Consider the following 20,822-nt stretch of genomic DNA (forward strand, 5'->3'; position numbering starts at 1 on the left):
CTTTCACATGACCATAGTATGATGCCATTAGATTTTGTGCCACCTAAGAATTTGCATTCCACTGCATTTACTCTGCTTTCCCAAGACTATTCTATATTGGTTATCTAATTTTATCTATGAGTAATATAATAAAGAGACTATTATGACATGTAAACATACTTTATGTAAACATACATCATAACTGTCGTTTGGGACATGTTTGAAGGAAATACTTGTTGCTGTTACTGACCTTGCATGTAAATAAGGATGCCTAGGTGTATACTCTCGACTTGTATGCTTGATTACAACATGAGTACTAATGTTTCATTTTGGGACTTTCCTTCCAGCCTGTTGCAGCTGATGATCCTCATAATGCTTAGAAATGTCATGGCTTTACACACACTTCAATATGACTCAATAATGTAGTAGAAACAGTTCTGGTACATTTATATGAACTCCTTTTTTGTTTTGTTTTTTATCAGTTTCAGTATCAGGAGAGGGAGGATCAAAACATTCCACAAGGGAACACAGATAAAGTGGGAAGATGCAGTAAGCCTTTGGTCTCAAAATACATTAGCTGAACATTTGTAGTCAGGTTAGACTACCACTTAGACTATTACTTCATTTGACGTCCATTTAGAGTATGTGACATAGGATCATGAAAAGTACCAGCAAAGTAAATGGTTCCTCAGTAAATGATTAATCAATTAATTAATATTTGTCTTGTTTTATTAGTGACTGATATATTCTCCTTGCCATGCTAGTGAAGGCCTAGTGGCGATTACAATGAAGAGTTCTTAATTGTGCATTCTGTTACCAGGGCAGCAGCTTTCATGCCCTCAGCAGGAAATACTGACCTCTGCTGGGCATTTACAGTAACACAATACATTTACCACGCTGGTCCTGATTGGAAATCTGCCATCTGCCATATTTAACCACAGGAAATAAAGTAAAGTGAAATGATCTGCTGTGAACGATTAAGTCAGCAGAAAACGTTTTTTAAATACACTGACAACGTTTGAATTTGTCTTTCAACATTGATAAACATACATGAGGGAGGTTGCTGCTTGCATTTGGGAGGGTAATCTCTTCACATTAACACAGCTCACTTTTTCCAGGTGTACAATTATCATCATATGTGTATGATAAATTCACACGCTGGACAATAAATAATTGCAAAAAACAATTAGGATACTTATGCATGAATACATACTTATGTTTACAGTATGCAATTCCGGGCTGGCAAACGTAAACAATTCTACAATTCTCACGTACAGCCAGAGAGTGGTGCTGTTGTGCCATTGGCAGCCTTTTAACCACAAGTTTTATTTTTTAAAGGTAAAAGTGCATTACAAGGTATACTGTACACGGTCTATGATTATGTTTTGCTGTAGCAGATGGGCTTGGGCAACGTTCAACCGAGTACGTATGATACATTTCAATTTCTGGTGTGATAATTTGCCATTTCCCACCTAGAAAGTGTTCCTGCTTTGGGCACCTGTGAGGTCAACCAGCTACAAACATGGACATCTGCTTCCCGGCGGGATACGAAAGCGATGCCAGCAGCGATGAGTGGTTCATGGACCATTCGTGTGACAAGAAGTCGTCGTCGTCGATCAATCAGGTTATGTGGATGAAAGCATTGTAAAAGTAATTAATATCACCAAGCTACCCGGAAGCTTGCCGCCATAAGCGATGCTATCATGTTCATAACTTTTCTCGTTGGTATGCTAGCTACCCTTGGTCATTCGAAGCTTATACTGTACATAAGTAGAAACAACACAAATATTAATTAACAGTGGCTATGCTTTTACTTATTACAATATAAATGACTTTGGGAGGGCGAAATGTGAAATGACATTAATAGTAATATTGTGAGCTTGTCGGTCATTTCACATGTTCACATGTTCACAAGACGCCATCTTACAAAAACGTGGACAATACTGTTGGAGGTAAACAGAAGAATGATGCCAATGTTCAACACTTCTAACTTAATTTGGCTGCTTATCGGTTTTACAAGGGATTAAGCCATCAATATAAATTAGATGTGAAATATGTCTGACGTGAATGCTTGTCTATGTTTTAGGTTGCAGATACTGTGATGCCAAATGCAGAAGATGAAGTCAGTCTACTGAAAAAAGCCATCAGTGATGGTGACATTGGCATGCTTGAACATCTGCTGGACAATGGCAAGCACAGTTTGTATTCATAGAAACAGTTGAAGGAATTTGTGTGCATGTACAGCATGCTTACAGTGTATGAAACTGTGTGGGAATACGGTGAAAGTGGCTCCAAAATGCTAGGTTTTGTGCTCAAGGTGCAACTGGACAAACCCTAACATCCGTTAGTAGTTCCAGCTAGTTGCTGGGGACAGTTTGGCTTCTCAAAACAATATGCGTTAAAAGGCACAATTCTTTTGCATCACAAAAATGCCCATTAGAAGAATCCGTTGCCGTTATTTTATCTGCCCTTGTATCAAATGGGGCTCCCTCCTGTCTATTGTTACGCACATTTGCTGCACCGGTTTCACAGTGTTTACTGCTGGGATAATGAAAGTAAACATGTCTGACTGTCAAACAAGTGATGACGACATTCCTTTTAGCACGAAGCTCAAGGGATGCCTTTATGAACCGGAATACACGGATGCCGAACTTCATTAGGGAGTTCGGTGACAACAAAAAGGCGGTATTTTGGTGGTGCTAATTGGCGGCACAAATTAGGTTGTTGTTACCCGTGGTACTGGAACAGCAGAACTCTTCAAAACACGTCTCATCCTCTGTTCTGGGCGTGTAGGAATGTACATGCCTCTCATAAGTGTGCACTGCACACACAAAGCTGCTTCATCCCAGCCACTATGGTTCCCACATTATATCCAACGGCAAGCAGCCAAAGTTGTCCAATTACAATGTCTGTGACAGGAAAACTATGGAATTTATAGGGCGACACTTGGTTGTTGTCACAGCCCGGATAATTACAAGATGGTTCAATTTTTTTAAACTACTAGAGCTCTTGCGATCCTAAAAAAAAAAGCGAGCTATCGTCAATAAACAAGTGAGTCCGGCTTTCCAATCAACACAGCTCACTAATCCACTAAACTGGCGTTGTAGAAGAATAAAAAAGTACTGTTGTTGTTTTTTTTGTTATGAACAGGCATGGATGTGGAAACCAGGCTGGCCTTTGGCTTCTCTCCACTGATGTGGGCTGTCACCGTAGCTGACGATAACATCACTAAAGTTCTTCTGGACAGAGGAGCCAACGCCAACTTCAGCAAAGGTTAGACACATCTGCTGTACTCACATGCTCACAGATGCTTCCACATCTTCACCACAGACATTTTCACAATGTCAAACATTTCCCACTCTCACTCAAAGTAGTTTGTCTTTAAAGGGGACCTATTGTGCTTTTTTCACTTCTCTGACCTAAAAATGTATTTAGAACGTTGTATTCCCGTGTTAAAGATTTTGTTGAAGATTTCACCATGTTAACACAGCAAAATGGCTTCCAGGAAATATTTGCTTTGGTTTGAGGGAAAACTAACTTGCCTAAAGAGGCAAGCATCAAGCAGAAGTGGTTGGAATTTCAGATTTTATGCCTATGCCAAAATATGGGGCTGTTTTGTGAACATGGGCGAAGCTGGACTATAATTCTTAGTTAGACTAGACCAGGGGTCGGCAACCTTTACTATCAAAAGAGCCATTTTACCCCCTCGCTCACTGAAGAAAAATAGAATGGAGCCGCGAAACATAATTTAACAGCAGAATATAGGGGCTGCATAGCGGTCGAGTGGGTAGCGCGCAGACCTCACAGCAAGGACACCCGAGTTCAATCCCACCCTCGGCTATCTCTGTGGGGAGTTTGCATGCTCTCCCCATGCACGCCTTAAGAAATGTGTAGCAACATGCTCACATCCAGAGCAATTTGCTAGTCTCCCAAGATTTTGATTGAGGGAATTTTGGGATATCACAGTAGAGAAAAAGTGGAGTTGATCAAGTACTCTTGCTAGTATTCGGCCTCACAGAAAGTCGGATTTTGTTCAAAAGATGCATATTTTCCTCATTTGGGTGTTAAAACAAATATTTGAGCATTGCAAAGGGAGCCACAGCAAAGAGGCTGAAGAGCCACATGCGGCTCTGGAGCCGTAGGTTGCTGACCCCTGGACTAGACTAAAGGATAATCGCAAATACAGTAAAAATTAGCATATTTCAGACATAGTTGTTAGTCGTGATTAATTAATTAATTTAAAACAAAACTGTGATTGATCTGATTTTAAAATGTCTATCTCATTAATAACTAATTCTTAATAATGAATTCATTAAATTTTCAAAATATGCAGAGCACCAATAAAAAAAACAAGCTGTGGGCTGAAAATGGTACTCGTCTGCCCTTTGGACGCCCCTGCTGAAGGTGCAGTAATCACAAGGCCAAATACATTTGTCTGCTTTGTCTGCCTTCCTCTGCCACCTTTTTTCCCCCAACATTGCCCCCAACAGAATGTTTGATCTGATTCGACTTAATAGTGATGACGCCAAAGAGGAAATGTTGCAGAAACACCACACCTCTGATCCTTGGGAGTTGTTTTTAGTTCAGGCAAAGTGCTGCTTCATCTCGGAGGGAAAAAAAAATTGTGTTGATCAAGGCCTGCCTGCTTGAAAATAAGCACACAAAAAGAAGTCTTTCATGAGCTCTGCACAAAGAAGCTTGTTCATGTATGAAAGACACTATTCAGCTTGTCAGATAATCGGCAAACTTGGTGGGACAAATGTTTTAATACTACTGTTTCAATACAATAGGTCATAAAATTGCCTAATAGGTCCCCTTTAAGTGAGGACATTCATTTTGTTATTATTTTTTTATTTTTTTGTTGAACTTCAAACTATCTAAATATAATTAACTACCAAAAAGCCCATGACTCAAATGGCCTGATTGATCAAGTCAGGCCTGTCAGGATAACAAATTTTGCTGGATGATAATTGTCCTACAAATTATTGCAAATAAACAATATTATTGTCAACATTATTTTGAGACATTTTTTTATGAATGTCATAATATATGGCATCATTCATTCATTCATTCATTCATTTTCTACCGCTTTTTCCTCACGAGGGTCGCGGGGGGTGCTGGAGCTTATCCCAGCTGTCTTTTGGGCGAGAGGCGGGGTACACCCTGGACTGGTCGCCAGCCAATCACAGGGCACATATAGACAAACAACCATTCACACTCACATTCATACCTATGGACAATTTGGAGTCACCAATTGACCCAGCATGTTTTTGGAATGTGGGAGGAAACCGGAGTACCCGGAGAAAACCCATGCATGCATGGTGAGAACATGCAAACGCCACACAGAGATGACTGAGGGTGGAATTGAACCCTGGTCTCCTAGCTGTGAGGTCTGCGCGCTAACCACTCGATTGTATATGGCATAATAATACGAGTAAATGGAATCAAAAGCAATAAACATTAAATGGAGTGTCAAGAGATTTTAAATAAAACAAATTAAACAATGACAAAATATATTGAAAATGAACAGTGCGCAAACTAGTCTTCACGCTTTTCAAGCAGGCCATTTACACAATAAATGACACACAGTGAGGCCTGCCTAATTATCGAGGTCATGTCTTATCATCAGTTAATTTATTCATTGATGGTCATGATAGGCCTAAGCCCACTTACTAAAAATCAAAGAATCCAAAGGCCATTTTTCATAATGTAAACAAGCTAAAACCATACATAGACTATTTAAGAAACATTCTGTATGTATCTTAGCTTTATTGTGAATATACACGTATTGTCATTTTAGAATGGGCTGCCCTTTGGATGTCCCTGGATTGAGTGCTGCAACTAAGAAGTAGTCCTTCATCTAATGTGTAGAACCAACAGTCATCTGTTCTTCTTTTCCCCTAAACTCAGTCCGAGAATGTTTTCTTATGGTCTGGACATGGGATGCTCGAGGCAGGTGAAGGAAACAATTAAACGTCAGCTTGACGCCACATCGTAATTTGTCCAAGTGAAGTAATGAAAGAACGCATGTGCCATTGATAACGGTCACCACGCTGCTGCCATTCCCGCGCACCAAATCCCAGGAGCAGGATTTATTTACTGTGGTGCTGTGCAGATGTAAGCTGGGCCGTCTGGTTTACACCCACGCAAAGCATATATAAACAGCCACAAAGACACAGTAACCCACATACAGATGTAGAGGCCCAAACACAAATATACATGCCGATACACACTTCATCATTGCCGGAACCAAACTGGAATCTAATGTAGCACCAAGGGGCAGTTATTAACTCCCCTGATGTCGTTTAGTCCTGGAAAGACACTTCCTGTTTGCTGATAAGCACCCATTCTGTTCTTCATCACTCCTTTTTTTTCCCCTTGTCCTTGTTTGCACATCATCTCGAACTTGAAGGTACTTGCTAGCTCACCAGTCAATAAATTCTTGCCGTATTTCCCATGATGGGACACAAGCGATTCTGTCTGAATAAGTAACGGGTCCAACTAACACTTGTTGATCTTTTGCTGTTATTCAATGCCAGCCTGAAATTCACAATTCAAGCATCTAGTACAGTAGTAGTAATTTGTATTTGTGGAAATAATTTTATCTAATTTATTTAAGTAGTAGGATGTGCATATGACGCTGTTTGTGTTGGTGTCCACAGACCTTCGGACGGTGCTCATGGCCAGCTGCGCTGCCCCAGCGAAAGAGGAGAAAATAGTTCGATGTATGGAGCTCCTACTCTCCAGAAATGCTGATCCAAACATGGTGGACAAGTGAGTCAGCAGACCTTGAGTCAGCAGTGTCTGAAAGAAGATACAGGGGCGTGTGGTCAAGGGAAGGCAGGTGAGGCAGAGCCTTACTTGTCATAATGAGAAATGAAAACAAAAAATCAGGAAGTACTATTTGTCTATTGACCTGTATTATATATGTATTGTCTTGACTCCAATCATTTTAATAATAAAAATCGCTTAATTTACACATTGAAACCTAAGGTCAGGCCTCTGTGAGAGTCACTTCTCGGCTCCTCCCATCATACAATGATGTGGCTAATTTATGGCGAAAAACTACAGTTCCCTTAACAGTTTCATTTTTCAGTTTTATATTGTTTTATATATATTTACATCATGATACAGCCTAAAAATATTGTGATATATGCTAAGGTCCATCTCGTCCAACCCTAGTGCACACCTTAATCTGCCTGCTTCATTACACAAATAAGATCTGCTTATGTCCAATAAGCATTCAACTTTACATAGCTTGGAGTTGAACCATATGTTGAAAAATCATCATATGAAATAAATTTCCTCTTGATTAATCATTGTTCACAGTGTATTTGATCATATGAAAATGCTGTTGACCAAAGTGAGGTAACCATTGGTGCCTGAGATGATTTGCTGACATATGGCAACATTATGCAGTGTGTGTATGTTTGTGTGTTGGTCGTGTCCTGTTATGGCAAGTAAATGACTGCATGGCACTGCTCAAACAAACAAACACACAATGCAGAGGATGTGTGAATTTACTGTAAAGGTCTATTCAGTGCAAACTTGCAGGAGGCCAGCTAGCATATTACGGTCATTTGGTGGTGAAATGTGTTCTTGTGTTCATCATCCAGCCTGTTACAGTTTCAAAGTGGTGCCGCATGTCTCGTTAACCTCTGCTGCCAAGCTTCCTCTCAGGCAGACGGCATGTGCATGCTCGAATGTAGCATCAGCAAACTGATTATTTCCCTTCCAAAGAAAATATTTTTGTTGTGTAGCAAGACTCATAAGGGAGGCGGAGGTGCCAACACCTCCCACGTCCAGTGCTAAGAAAAATGTACATTGATGTGGTTAAAGGGTAACTTCCTCTTCCTCCCCATCGTCTCTTACGTCTGAGCATCAAACCAAAGATTAACACCAGCTGCATTTTCCTCTGCCTCATTGTAAACAAAATCCAAACCTCCAACAAACACGATGTGGGGTCTACTTGTTCCAATTGTTCACACACAACTTTTGCTCATTTGTCAAACCGCAGGAAGTTGCTTTGACCTGCCGCGTGGGTCCATCAAGCTGTTTCTGTTGTCTTTTGCTTTCATTTAAAAACGTATTAGTTGTTCCCCTCAGCAGATATTACATTAATGGTGTAATGAACAGCTTCTTTTGGCATAAAACCTGAGAAATCTAATGGAGAAATAGACGCTCATTTGATGTTGTGTTATAGTAATACTATAGGGTTTTTTTTTATTATGCAGGCTGTGCTTCTGGCGCTATCTTTTTCTCTTTTTTTTGGTTGGAGAGCTGGACAGATAAGAGTCATATATTTCTTCCCGTGACAGTTCACTGTATGAGAATGACCTTGTTTACCAATGTACCTTTGGGAAAGTGCAGCAGTCACTGGACATGAATGATGCTACTAATCCTCTTCTCATTGGCCAAAGAGGAAGTGGACAGTTGTTGAGTGCAGAGGAATGTACGTAGGCTGTCAGTGTGTATTTGTATTTCAGGGAATAGGCATAAAACATTAACTTTTGTCTTCTCTGAGGTGATTAATGTGACTGTTTGACCAACACAGAATCTTTCCCAGATGACTCGCTAAATCACCTGGACATGAACTGGCCAAAAGTCAACAGCGCCATAGCAGTACATCACTTCATGTTCTCTTTCATTGTCATCTTTTTTGCTATTTTGAATGATGCATTGCCAGCCATTGATGGATGTACAGTATTTGTGCTCATCGATCAAAACTCCAAATACAGTAGTACTTACTGTTACATAGAGGTGAGGGGATGCAAAACAGTTGAAAAGAAGCAACTAAACTCTTGCAATAATTGTGATATCTCATCTATTCTCCATTTTTTCCGCACCCTTCTTAACAAGTTCACCTTTAATGGTATTTGTCACTTTTAAAATCCTCATTCTCCTCCATTGTTCACTTATTCTGTGCCTCCTTACTTCTGCCATTCATGGATCTTAAACATCATTCATCGTTAACGTATGTATCTTTTTATTGTGTTTTCTCTAACTTTTTCCTGTGTCTTTCAGGTCAGAGATGACCTGTCTGATGCTGGCAGCCAGAGATGATTACAGCAAGGTCATCAACCTGCTGGTGTCCCACGGCGCAGACCTCAACATGCAGGACAGCAATGGATACACAGTATGTGATGTTGCTGGAAGTACAACATGTCAGCTGTCACTTACCGTATGTCGACACAGCACGTAAATGCGTGTGAGACAAGTGATTATGGTGTTTCTGTCAGGCTTTGTTGCATGCGGTGCAGTACGGCCGAGAGAAGGCTGTTCTAAAGCTCCTCCAGCTGGGGGCAGACACCACCATTAGGACTAAGGAGGGAAAGAACCCGGCTGAGCTGGCCTTGCTCTTTAAGCACACACAGGTCAGTTTCCCACAGGACTGTGATCTAGCTGTGGCATTATCCAAGTCGGCCATGACACAAAACTTCCGTCAGAGTGGAGATTTTCAAAAAGTCTGACTGTGGACAGGTAAAATTTAGCTTTTTGAATAAATGAATTTGACTGCCAAGATGGAGGATTATATACCTTAGCTCACTGGGTAGATCAGATGTTTGCAACAACGTATCAGAACTTTTCCTAGAGAAGGAAACTTCATATACAGATAAAAGGTTTGGTCATGGTAATGGTTTGAATTTTTTTGAACATGCATACAAGTTCCAATGGATTACATCATATCATTCATTTTTTCATCTATTATGATCCCCAAATCTTTAAAATTAAATATGCCAAATCTAAAAGAAAGGAAAAAGGTTGTGCCACCATCTGCAGTGGTCAAAATGTGTTGGGCTGCCACAAATAGGTAGTATACTCGGATCACCGTCATCTAGCAATGATCTCAAATATGTGAACTAGTGACATGATGAGAACTCTGAAAAGTATGTATTCAGATTTCCAGGTTCCTGGCCTCCTCAGCGAATGCTGATGCTGTTCAGCCTTTCAGCACCATGGATGAAACCCTTTCCAAGTTATTAAAGACAAACACTCAGCAACCACCTTCAACTTCTGAGGGAAGGTAAAACATTTTTTAACTATCATACTTACTCTTTAACTAAAGAAATTATATTTTGCCCATAGTACTTGTTTTACACTGTAAATAGTCTGTATAAATGAGGTTTTTGTCAGTGTTATATTAATATATAAACACTCCTTAATTAGATGATTTTTTGTTTTGAGCAAAAAATAGAATTTGGATTGGCAGCTTCTCAGTTAGCAGAAACTATAATTTGTGTGTTTGTTGCCCCCTGCTGCCTTCTTGCTTCAACTGCATATATTGCAGCAAGAAAGTCAACATTGATCCATGTCTCTCTGCTCAGCTATAAAGTTGATAATGATATCAATATAATTATATTGATAAATATGTTGACAAGTAAATTATATTTGCCATGTTTTGCATTTTCCCGTCAGTGTTCCCAAGCTGAATGACCTGGAACTCCTCCTACATGGCCTCGATCTTGGCTACCTCACTGACATGGTACAGGTATGAAGAGCAATTAGTTATTTACCTTGATCTTTGTATACTGCTGTTCCCATTGCCATAACTCCGTTCTGGCACATCATTGATTAATGACTGTGCTGTTACTTTTAGAAGATCTATAGGTGAGCTTTAACAGATGTGAGAAAGTATGACATTTCATGTAATGAACTGTGCAGTTTACATATTTTACTTTCATAATAGTGCAGACTCGCCGGACTAGTTCAGCCCAGATTAACACTAAACATTTCAGTCCTGTCTTGCGGGGGGGAGAAAATGATGGCTGAGTTTGACAGATGCAGGTGTTGGTCATGCAGGCACCCCTGCTGCACCTGGTGAAGTTCTCCCATACCTTCACAGGAGAATGACATTACCTGGAGCGACCTGTTGACCATGGATAAGGAGGACCTGGAGAAGGTAGGGGGTGACTGCAACATTTTTGTCAATGTCAGCAAGAACATGATGAGGGTGTCTTCTCATGTTAAGGCAAAGGACACTGATAAGCCTCAATGATCACCAGTTCATTACGTTCACATCACTTTTTAAGTGTAGATGTATAACAGCACGAACCACCCACAGCATGTTTGTTACCAATTTTTAGGATTTCATTGTTTGGCTAATATACTTACGAAACACTTCATTGAAATTTCTTTCCTTACAAAGATAATGCTCATGTTTAATTGATGAGTCATTGTAATTAAAGCGGATAATTATTACTTCTGTAAAGGCAGAATTTTTGATGCCGCTTTGACCTCATGACCTCATGATATCATGATTTTGTACCTAATGTGTGTTAGGTTGGTATCACAGACCCAAAGGAGCAGCAGAAGGTTTTGCACGCAGTGCAGCAGGTGCACTTGGACAAGGTGGACCTGGACACAATCGACCTACTCGGAGTGACAGATGGCACGTTAGTATATGTTTTAATACTCCTGGTTGTACCAAGTACTGCAAAAAAACAACAACATCCACACCTTAAACTTCTTCCAAGTATTTCCTCCCCAACTGGAAGTTGTCCATCAAACCTGTGAGCATCTCACTGTCCCTCGCCCCTGTGGTAGAAGCTTGAGTGGGTATCTAATGGTTTAAGTGGTTGAAATGTAATGATTTGTAAGGTGAGGGGTGATGAGAGGTTGCAATGAGAAGCCGAGATCCAAACATAGCCGTCTCAACACACCCCATCACTTCACCGGGTCTAACAGAGGCACTCGCTCTGCTGTCTTCAACCACCCATGCTTGTCAGACGTCAGAGAGTCAGTAGACAAGAACAGTGGAAGGCCTCCCTCTAAGGCACATGAGAAGTCTTACTTTACTCAGGCCAAATAGCTTTTGCAGATGTATGATATGTATACCTGTAGCCTAATTTAAGCAACCAATAAAAATGAAAAAGTATACAAGCCAAGAAAGCACTTTTGGCCACCTTTATTATCTCTTGCACCATTTGGCAAACACTGCATGTTTTAGTGAGGAGAAACATTTAATTGAAAAGTTACTTCAAAGAGAAAAAAATTAAAGAATGACAGTTGAGCCCGCAAATATTTCCCTCCATAAAACAGCAAAGCATAACACAACATAACGTATCTCTATGGGTGCGCTGTCATCACTCTGCTAGACAAACTAGCAGCCGAGAGAAGGGAGGCGAGGCTGCTTGACACTGTTTACAATCTTCGCTGACAGAGAGAGCCTCTCCAAGGCAAATGTACCATTAAGATAACAACTATCAATATCTAGACTGGGAGGGGGACAGAGGTTGAATATAACAATTTATCATGTGAGGAAAATGTTCACTGGGAGGAGGAGGCGGGGGGGCGAGGAGGACGTTTGGTCACCTGTTAGTGATGTGCTTTTTATGGAGAATTAATTCTGTATTTTAAAGGACATATGTAGTATGTATATACAGTATATGTATATACTGTGTATGTGGTGTTGAGGGGTGCAACAATACATGTATTTGTATGGAACCGTTGAGGGGTCACAGTTCGGTACGCATGTGACTGGGCAAAATGACCAAGTTAGTTTTTATTTTATTTTTTATTTATCGTGCGGCTGATAGACAGATAGATAGTCAATTTGCCTGCTTGTGTCTTCTTCACGATTAGAAATGTTTTCACTGTGTTCTTCAGGAGTGAGGAGCTGCTTAACTTTCTGATCAAACAGAAGCAACAATGCTGCTGCCTTACTGAGACCATTCAAGATACCATTAGCCGCTTCCCTGTGCAAGTTTCCAAGGTACACTCGTAATGATACACTGCATTAGTTGCACTTGCACCGTCTAATGAATAAACAACAATAGAGATTGGTTACAGGGCAATGCTAATATTCTACAGTCCTATGAATGGCAATAATGTGCATTACAAAGACGGTGCAGTCACACGCCAAGAAAGGAGAACAGCACTTTTGGGAATTGTACCCATCATTCACTATACTTATGTTAAACATATTTATTTTCTTTGTATTTTAATAAGAGAAAATGACTTTCAAACAATGCACATCATTGGGATGTACCTATTTGGATGTTGAAACCCTTTAAAAAAAGTCCAACAACATTTTATAGTTTGATATACATGCTCTGTCATGCATTAACAAGTACAATAATAACATGTAACAGCAAAAGTGACAATAAATCCCCAAATGTTTTCATTTATGTGAAAATATAATGTAGTTTCGGTGTGTTCCTCTTTGGACCAGTGTTGGTGTTTTTTTCCACATGCTGTAACTGCTGCTGTGTCTCTTCATGTAGCTGGTCTTCTCACTGGACCACAAGAGGGAGGCCCAGGGTGTGTGCAACGAACTGTTGGCTCAGACCAAGGACCTACTGACCGAAGTCAGCTGCCTCCATGATCTGCTCTGCAAGGTCTGTGTTTACATTCATTTCATGTATTTAGTGTGATTTGTGCTCCTGACGTTTCCAGCGACTACACTAGCTCCACCACATCACATTTTTTCCTCTGGCATATTTCCATTTTGACAAGCTCCAACATGTACGTGCATGTGTGTTTGTGTGATCATGTATGTTCCTAGCAGAGAGATTGTATAGTCTGACAGGACAGAATCCTCACAGCCCATAAGTCAGCACCATTTTGACAAGGCCTTGTCTGCACGCAGACACCACGTGGGGGAGGATGGGGTGGCAGTGTGTGGGGGTCATCGAGAAGCAGGGAGAGGGCACAGGTTGAGGGGTGAGGGAGTTAAAGAGGGGAGAAAGGACGGATGGGTAGAGTTTAGGTTTAGGGGTGAGGAAAGGAGATGAGTTAGCAGTAGATAGACAAATTGGGGGTATAGGGGCTGGTATGGGGGCTGTGGTTCTTCAGCTTTGTCAGGCAAGACTGTGATGACCAATGAAACCCGTTTGGGCTCACTGGGGGGTGTTGGTCCCAGAGATGTGGCTTATCTTTGGAGGGTCCTAGTTCCAGGTTTTGAGGGGTGGCTCACAAGGTGCCTCGAGTACAGGACCAACCACCAAGACTCCTTGTCCCCTCCTCAAATGCTTGTGAGACCCAAGTTGACTGAAATGACACCGATGATGTCCTCTCTGTCCACAGATGAATGAGACCCCGCACAGCTGTCGAGTTCCTCCGCCCATCCCCCGTAGCAATAGGATGATGTGGCCCTTAACGAGCGTCGCTGTGGGGGCACTGGGGGCCGCCCTTCTCTTCTTTAGCTGCGGCTATCTGCCCAAGTTAAGGAAAGTCAGCAGTTCATTTTAATAATGTCACTTATTGCTGAAAATGACTTTTATGTTTATCTCTACATTACTAAGTTGTTGTAAAGTGGATTTATTTTAGAGTTTACGAGCATATGTTAAGTTTTCTACATTTTCGTTTTTAGGAATCTTTTGTGAAAAAAAATATATAATGTTGAGAAAGAAGTTAAAAGTTGAATAAATATTTGGCACTTAAAATGTATAATCCAACAAGCATCTTCTTAAAAACATCTTAGCCTGCCGAAACATTACAAAACACTATGCTATATACACTAGTTAAGAAAATGTGTCAAAACTGAATAAACGGAAATTAATTGTAATTGTTAAAACGGTCTCGTTCAACTAATACAAGTAGACTATTTATGCTTTGGTGGTTTAATGCAGCAGGGACTAGGTTGGTCTTGCTAAACTGAGTCTGACTTTAAAATGCTTCTGGCAAGAAGAGCTGTAGTGAACTTGTGGATGATGGGAAAAATCCAATTTCCTCATTAATCTCTTCTGCTCAGGAGCTCCACTTGCACTCTGATCAAAGATGGAGGAAATGCTGAGTGACACCAGCACAGATTTTTCCTCCACACTTCAAACGGCGTGTGACACATAATCTCATAGACATGGAGGTGCTGCTTTGGGAAGATCGCTCACTCGTTAGGTGGATTTGCCAATATTTGACTCCAACTAGTGCGCATATTTAATACAGTACATATCACGGATGGACCTTTAACACATCCTGTTCATGCGTTGTACACCGCCTCTCACCTGAAGACAGTTGGGATAGGCTCCAGCATACCCACGACTTGAGGACAAGCAGAAAGCAGTAAGACTTGAGCATCACCGTTAGCAAAGTTAACATTTGCTACTATTAACACTTCTTTTTACAATTGTATAAGGCTTGATGTTAAAATGTGACTTAAAATCTTAATAATAAGGTTTCTGACAACAAAGAGCCAAGCAGCACCAACAGATATATCCTCAGCCCATTCCACAGTTGTCTAGTCGTGCACATCCCTCTCCTGTCCTGTGCGCGCCCCCAATGAGACGCAGACACTACACTGTTTCCCGCCCCACTATGCTCTTATTTTAAGTAAGCTCACTTTCAAACTTGTACTCTCCAGGTGCTGTCAGTGTGTGGACATGATCCATGCACGGCCCAAGTAGACACACGTGTGCCAAACATGAAGGCATTACAGAGAGGAGTATTTTGCTGCGTGTGTGTGATGGTGTGTGTGTTGAACGTCGATGCTTCTTGGTGGTAAGTTTGCTTTTTCTGTTTTGATTTCTACTCAGCAGTCTGTGTTTTGCATATGGTAAGACATAGTGTTGATTGAGTCCGATTTGGCTTCATGTATTCTCTATGTTGCAGGTATTAGTGTCATGTATGTTGGGACTATTTGTTTACAAGTGGCTCTGTCACAGTTACTTTCCTAAAGCTTATTTCTTTAGTCCATGTTTTCATGTTATTAGGGCCCACATCAACTCTTTATGATTTACTATTTCATAGTTTTTGTGCCATTATTGTGGGAGACATTTTTACAATTGGACCAGTTGACGGCAAAGTTGAGTTTTCACAGGAATCGGACGTTATTGATCTGTGGCTGATTGATCAGAGCATCCCTAATTTCAACACCTTTCTCAATATTTATTAAGTTTCAATATGACTAAATATTATCAGTATTATTATGTTTGTATTGTGCTTGTTTGCAGTGGTGAGGTGCTAATATTAATGTTGCTAAATAAGATTATATATATATATATATATATTATATATAATTAGGGTGCATAAAATTTGAATGGGAAACTTTAAATTCATAATATCAATTTGGCTGGCATTCCATTTTTTTTCTAATGAACATAAACATGTCTTTAGCAAAGTTTTGAGGAAATCCATTGAGATTTAGGGGTGCCACTTCACACATAAACTTTTGTAAAATTTTGTAAAATGTGCAATTTCTAGTCTAATTGCCAAAAAGTTGACCTGGAAATGTTGAGTACAATGAACGTCTATACAGCATCATTTTCTATAGGGTTATCAAAGGGGGGTCCAGACCAAAGACCAGAGGGCAGCATCTTAGGAGAGCTGGTGGGTTGTGCTGCACAGTGCCTAAAATAATAAATGTGAATAATAAATAAAATAATAAATATATAAATAATAATAAATAAAAAAGTGTATGTATATCAGATTATGTAGGACTACAGTATTACTCTCAATAAATATGAGGCATCAGCAATACTGTCTATATTACTGTTGTTGATGTTATGCTTGCTCAGCTATTAGCTAACTGTCATTAGCAAACTGTAGCTAGATAATGTTAGTTACAGTAGAAGCAATGAGCACTAAATACCTATAAATATGACTACAAATCATTGAAATTGCAAAGACAAAACCACAAATTTGCTAGTAATATGTAATAGGAGTATAAATACCAACAAAAACATGAAGATCACCTCAGAGTTCTTGAGCTGCAGTCTTTGCTGACCTCAAATCTCCATGGCGACCATTGAACTGTTCACCACTTTATTACACAAAAACAGATGTATGGTGGCACCCACCCTAAATAATCATGTATTGGAAAAATATTTTGTATGTGTTGTTCATATATACTGTATATATATATTTATATATATATTTAAAAAACCAAATATCCACATAAAGCCATGGGCTCCTCTGCAGGTACATGGGAAGTCTGGGCTCTCAGGTGATGTGCAACAACGTTCCAGGTCTTGTGAGCAAACAGCGCCAGCTCTGCCAGCAACATCCCAAAGTGATGCAAGCCATCGGGGCCGGGGTGAAGGAATGGATATCGGAATGCCACCACCAGTTTCGTAACCACCGCTGGAACTGCAACACTATGGCGCGGGACCACAGCCTGTTTGGACGTCTGCTATTGCACAGTGAGCCGCTGTACTGTCCCAACTAAATGCACCCTGGCTATTTATTTGGCTATTTATTTCACTTTTTATTTATTAGATTTAAAGTCAGCCATTTAGTCCTGAATCAGTTATTTTTGGCTTATCATAAGTCCTAATGTTGTTCTTCTTAATCTCAATATCGCTATTAAGAGCAGCAGCAGTATGGTCGTCTCCCATGCCCTGAGATTTGATCCTTCCACTCATTAGTGTCTCATGTCAGAACCTCTAATCAGCTGTGTGGTATTTGGACCTCCTGGCCTCCATAGTCTTAGGCCTTCTTGGCAGTGCACAGTTTGGTGCTTCTGGTCTAACACCAGTCTTTGGCTCCCCTGGTATTAATTGACCATGACCATGACCTTCTCTGTCCTCTGCTCATAGATTGATCCATATGCTATTCACTTTGGCCGCTAGGAGCTTCCACGTGGTTCTGAGGCAGGGTATAGTCTGATGGTACCGTTTGACCTTGTTAGCTAGCCACTGTACAGCTGGTTCACTTGTGCCGCCAGGTATAAATCATGCTAGCTAGGGTGCTGTCCAGTCACGCTGCTCCATGTTGTTCATGTTGCATATCACATTGGCATTTAGCTCTTTAGCAACTGGTGATTGACGCAAGAGATGTTCCCATGTTATCACATGGGTTTCTAGCATGCTAGCTGTTAGCATGATGGCCATTACCATAGCAACTGGTGATTGGCGCAAGAGATGTTCCCACGTTGTCACACGGGTTTATAGCATGCTAGCTGTTAGCATGATGGTCATTCCCATAGCAACTGGTGATTGACGCAAGAGATGTTCCCATGTTGTCACACGGGTTTCTAACATGCTAGCTGTTAGCATGATGACCATTACCATAGCAACTGGTGATTGACGCGAGATGTTCCCACGTTATCACACGGGTTTCTAGCATGCTAGCTGTTAGCATGATGGCCATTACCATTCCTGGTTTGTTGTTAACCATCATAGAAGTGTAAGAAGAATAAAAGTCTGTTTGTGTCTTTGTTCCTCGCCCCCTCAGGCAACCGTGAAGTGGCTTTCATCTACGCCATCTCGTCGGCAGGTGTGGTCTACACGGTAGCACGGGCCTGCAGCCGCGGTGAGCTGGACTCTTGCTCATGCGACCCCAATAAGACAGGCTCCTGGCAGGACAGCAAGGGTACCTTTGCCTGGGGCGGCTGCAGCGACCACGTGGAGCACGCGACACGCTTCAGCCAGGCCTTCGTGGATGCCAAAGAGCGGAAGGAGCGCGATGCCCGCGCCCTCATGAACCTGCACAACAACCGTGCCGGCAGGAAGGTGAGGCGGTGACCGATGCTGCCATCACTCCTGCTTCCCTGATCCCGTTTCTTGTTTCCAGGCAGTGAAGCGCTTCATGACGCTGGAGTGTAAATGTCACGGCGTCAGCGGCTCGTGCAGCCTGCGCACATGTTGGCTCGCCTTGGCCGACTTCAGACGCACGGGAGATCACCTGCGTAGGAAGTACGACGCCGCCGTGCACGTGGCTGTCAACCAATACGGCACCGGCTTCATGAGCCTCACGGGCACGCACTTGAAGCGACCTGGCAAGAACCAGCTGGTCTACTCTGAAGACTCACCTGACTTTTGCATAGCAGACCAGGCATCAGGTTAGCCACACCCCCTTTTCAGAAAACCAAACAAATTGTGACACTTTCCTGGCAAAACACAGGAAAGTGGCGTTTTCTGTCATTTTGGGGCGAGGCGGGGACCTCCCATTAAGGAGTGGAAGGTTTCCCCTCCCGGATCATGAAGGTGCTGTGGAAGAAAAAAATGAACCCGAAAGGGAATAGTGATTTCTGTGGACTGTCCCATACCACACAAGTGCTTATTCTCACAAGGGTCGTGGGGGTGCTGGAGCCTATCCCAGCTGCCTTCAGGCGAGAGGCGGGGTACACCCTGGACTGGTCACCAGCCAATCACCAGAGGAAGTACCTGGAGAAAACCCACACATGACCGGGAAAACATACAAACTCCACACAGAGATGTCCGAGGGTGGACTCGAACCCAGGTTTTCTAACTGTGAGGCATGTGCACTAACCACTCTACCACTGTGCAGCCGCTGAGGACACAATTTGTGAAATTTGTCAACACAACCTGGATAATTGTTGCTAATTTGCACCAAAAATAGTTGATGGTGCTGTATAAAGATTAACGCTGAGGTTTCAATGATGCAACAGCTTATCGGCGCCTGCGTACGCCATGCCAGTTTGCTCCTCCCCCATACAACTCATCTAGTCAACTGAGTGAAATGTATTTCATCACAATGTGTCATGTGACTGCTGACCTGTTTTTGTCTCTTCAGGCTCGATGGGCACGGCTGGACGTGTATGCAACCGCACTTCCCGTGGTGCCGACGGCTGCGAGGTGATGTGCTGTGGGCGGGGCTACGACACATCCCGGGTCAGCCACAGCGCCCAGTGCGAGTGTAAGTTTCACTGGTGCTGTGCCGTGCGGTGCAGAGACTGCCACCAGGTGGTAGACGTGCTCACCTGCAAAGGTCACACGTGACCTAGGTCTTTGTCGCTGGACACTGAGCGCCTGCGGTCGCAGACTCCTGCTGGATAAGGAAGTGGACATGGCTTCCTTGGACTTTGAGGTAGCCAGCTGGGGGCCACCTGCTACTATCAGCTTTTTCTCAACTCCTTGGGCTTCATTATGAAGTTGTATCCTCAGTTAACCACCGGGTGGTGCTGTATAGCAGTGCTTCATGTCAACTCTACAAAGACCTGACCCACTTCCTGTCTGCTGAAACAAGGGGATGCATGACTTGAATATCAGGTGACATGCAGTCATACACGAAAAGTTCTTTATTTTTTTTGTCTTCGCTTTTTGTAATGATGGCAACTGTTTTGTACAACAAACACCTTTTTAAATAATTGCCCCCCCCCTCAAAAAACAAACTAACATGTCAAATAAAGTCCAATTGCTTATCCTCGCCCCCTCGTCACTTCACTGTAACAAGTCCCCGCGTGATGCTGCGTGAGAGCGTTTAGTGTCCAGACCGAAGTTGGCGTCTGCTTTCCGAAAGGAGAGTCCGTCCAGGTGATAGTCTGTCAGATTCGGGTCAGCTGGTGCCACAGACTAGACGGCAGGATGCTCTCCACCTTCTCCATGATAAAGTTGAGAGGGGCAAACAGCGTGCTCAGGAACTGAAAGACCACAGACACCAACAAGAGAAAATTAATATGGACAGGGAGTTAGGTGAAGTAAGAAGACTAGCCTTTTTATACTAGCAGATTATTCCCATTTGTGTCCCGGTCTACAATGTTGTGAAATAGAAATAGCGTCCCAGACTGTGTTAAACCTGAAGTGTCTCCACTCTGGGAGAACATGAAAACAAAACATGTGTGTGTCTACTCACGGCTTTGGCAAAGACTCCCATGAGTTCAGGAAACTGGTGTGTGAGCAGAGCAAGCATGGCGGTGAAGGAGCAGAGGCCAGCCGTGAAGAGGATGAAGAAGGGAAGCTCCTTTTTGGGATACACAGACACCTCGTGGAACACTGCTTCCATGCGTGACACACACACACACACAGCACAATATTAGCTTGGAGCAAAACCTTTCAATGTACAGCAATGTGGTCACCTGACAGGAAGTGGGTGGAGTTAAATAGTAACAAATGCTAACATAAGATTAAGATATGCCTTTATTCGTCCCTCTGTGGGGAAATTTGCATTGCACAGCAGCAAGACTACAGAATCAGTTCAGCAGTACAAAATACACAATATAGAAAAAT

The 20,822-nt window shown here is 42.1% G+C and overlaps 2 protein-coding genes across 7 annotated transcripts in view; one reads left to right on the forward strand and one right to left on the reverse strand.

Annotated features, from left to right (window-relative positions):
- The first annotated feature begins 1,381 nt into the window (after nucleotides 1–1,381).
- LOC131130818 (uncharacterized) lies at nucleotides 1,382–20,017 on the forward strand. The gene is made up of 18 exons (XM_078790630.1): nucleotides 1,382–1,603; nucleotides 2,066–2,168; nucleotides 3,130–3,252; nucleotides 6,642–6,753; nucleotides 9,004–9,115; nucleotides 9,219–9,353; nucleotides 9,879–10,003; nucleotides 10,396–10,468; nucleotides 10,823–10,879; nucleotides 11,260–11,372; nucleotides 12,586–12,691; nucleotides 13,203–13,316; nucleotides 14,005–14,151; nucleotides 15,278–15,414; nucleotides 16,834–17,054; nucleotides 18,088–18,365; nucleotides 18,427–18,694; nucleotides 19,390–20,017. Exons 1-18 carry the CDS (start codon nucleotides 1,502–1,504, stop codon nucleotides 19,593–19,595), a joined length of 2,532 nt encoding a protein of 843 aa, XP_078646756.1. The 5' UTR covers nucleotides 1,382–1,501; the 3' UTR covers nucleotides 19,596–20,017.
- The window catches only part of LOC131130819 (suppressor of tumorigenicity 7 protein homolog), a 28,688-nt gene continuing 27,747 nt past the window's right edge, over nucleotides 19,882–20,822 (reverse strand). For 3 of the 6 annotated variants that reach the window (XM_058074857.2, XM_058074852.2, XM_058074855.2), the window contains 2 exons: nucleotides 20,449–20,591; nucleotides 19,884–20,236 (listed from right to left, as the gene is read on the reverse strand). In XM_058074857.2, coding sequence (XP_057930840.1) covers nucleotides 20,141–20,236; nucleotides 20,449–20,591 — 239 coding nt within the window. In that variant the 3' untranslated portion in view covers nucleotides 19,884–20,140. Of the gene's footprint in view, nucleotides 20,237–20,448; nucleotides 20,592–20,822 lie in introns of all 6 variants that reach the window. The other 3 variants (XM_058074853.2, XM_058074856.2, XM_058074854.2) reach the window with 3 other exon arrangements.

The sequence above is a fragment of the Doryrhamphus excisus genome, linkage group LG1 (genome assembly GCF_037039965.1).
Source record: "Doryrhamphus excisus strain RoL-2023G ecotype Guam linkage group LG1, RoL_Dexc_Guam_v1.1, whole genome shotgun sequence".
In the NCBI taxonomy this organism is placed as follows: Eukaryota; Metazoa; Chordata; class Actinopteri; order Syngnathiformes; family Syngnathidae; genus Doryrhamphus; species Doryrhamphus excisus.

What these genes read in the sequence shown, in the direction of transcription:
- LOC131130818 (XM_078790630.1), top strand. Translation starts at nt 1,502, where the DNA reads ATGGACATCTGCTTCCCGGCGGGATACGAAAGCGATGCCAGCAGCGAT. An exon ending in CTCGGAGTGACAGATGGCAC is followed by an intron (nt 11,373 to 12,585) that starts GTTAGTATATGT and finishes TGTGTTCTTCAG; the next exon opens with GAGTGAGGAGCTGCTTAACT. An exon ending in ATCTGCCCAAGTTAAGGAAA is followed by an intron (nt 14,152 to 15,277) that starts GTCAGCAGTTCA and finishes TGTACTCTCCAG; the next exon opens with GTGCTGTCAGTGTGTGGACA.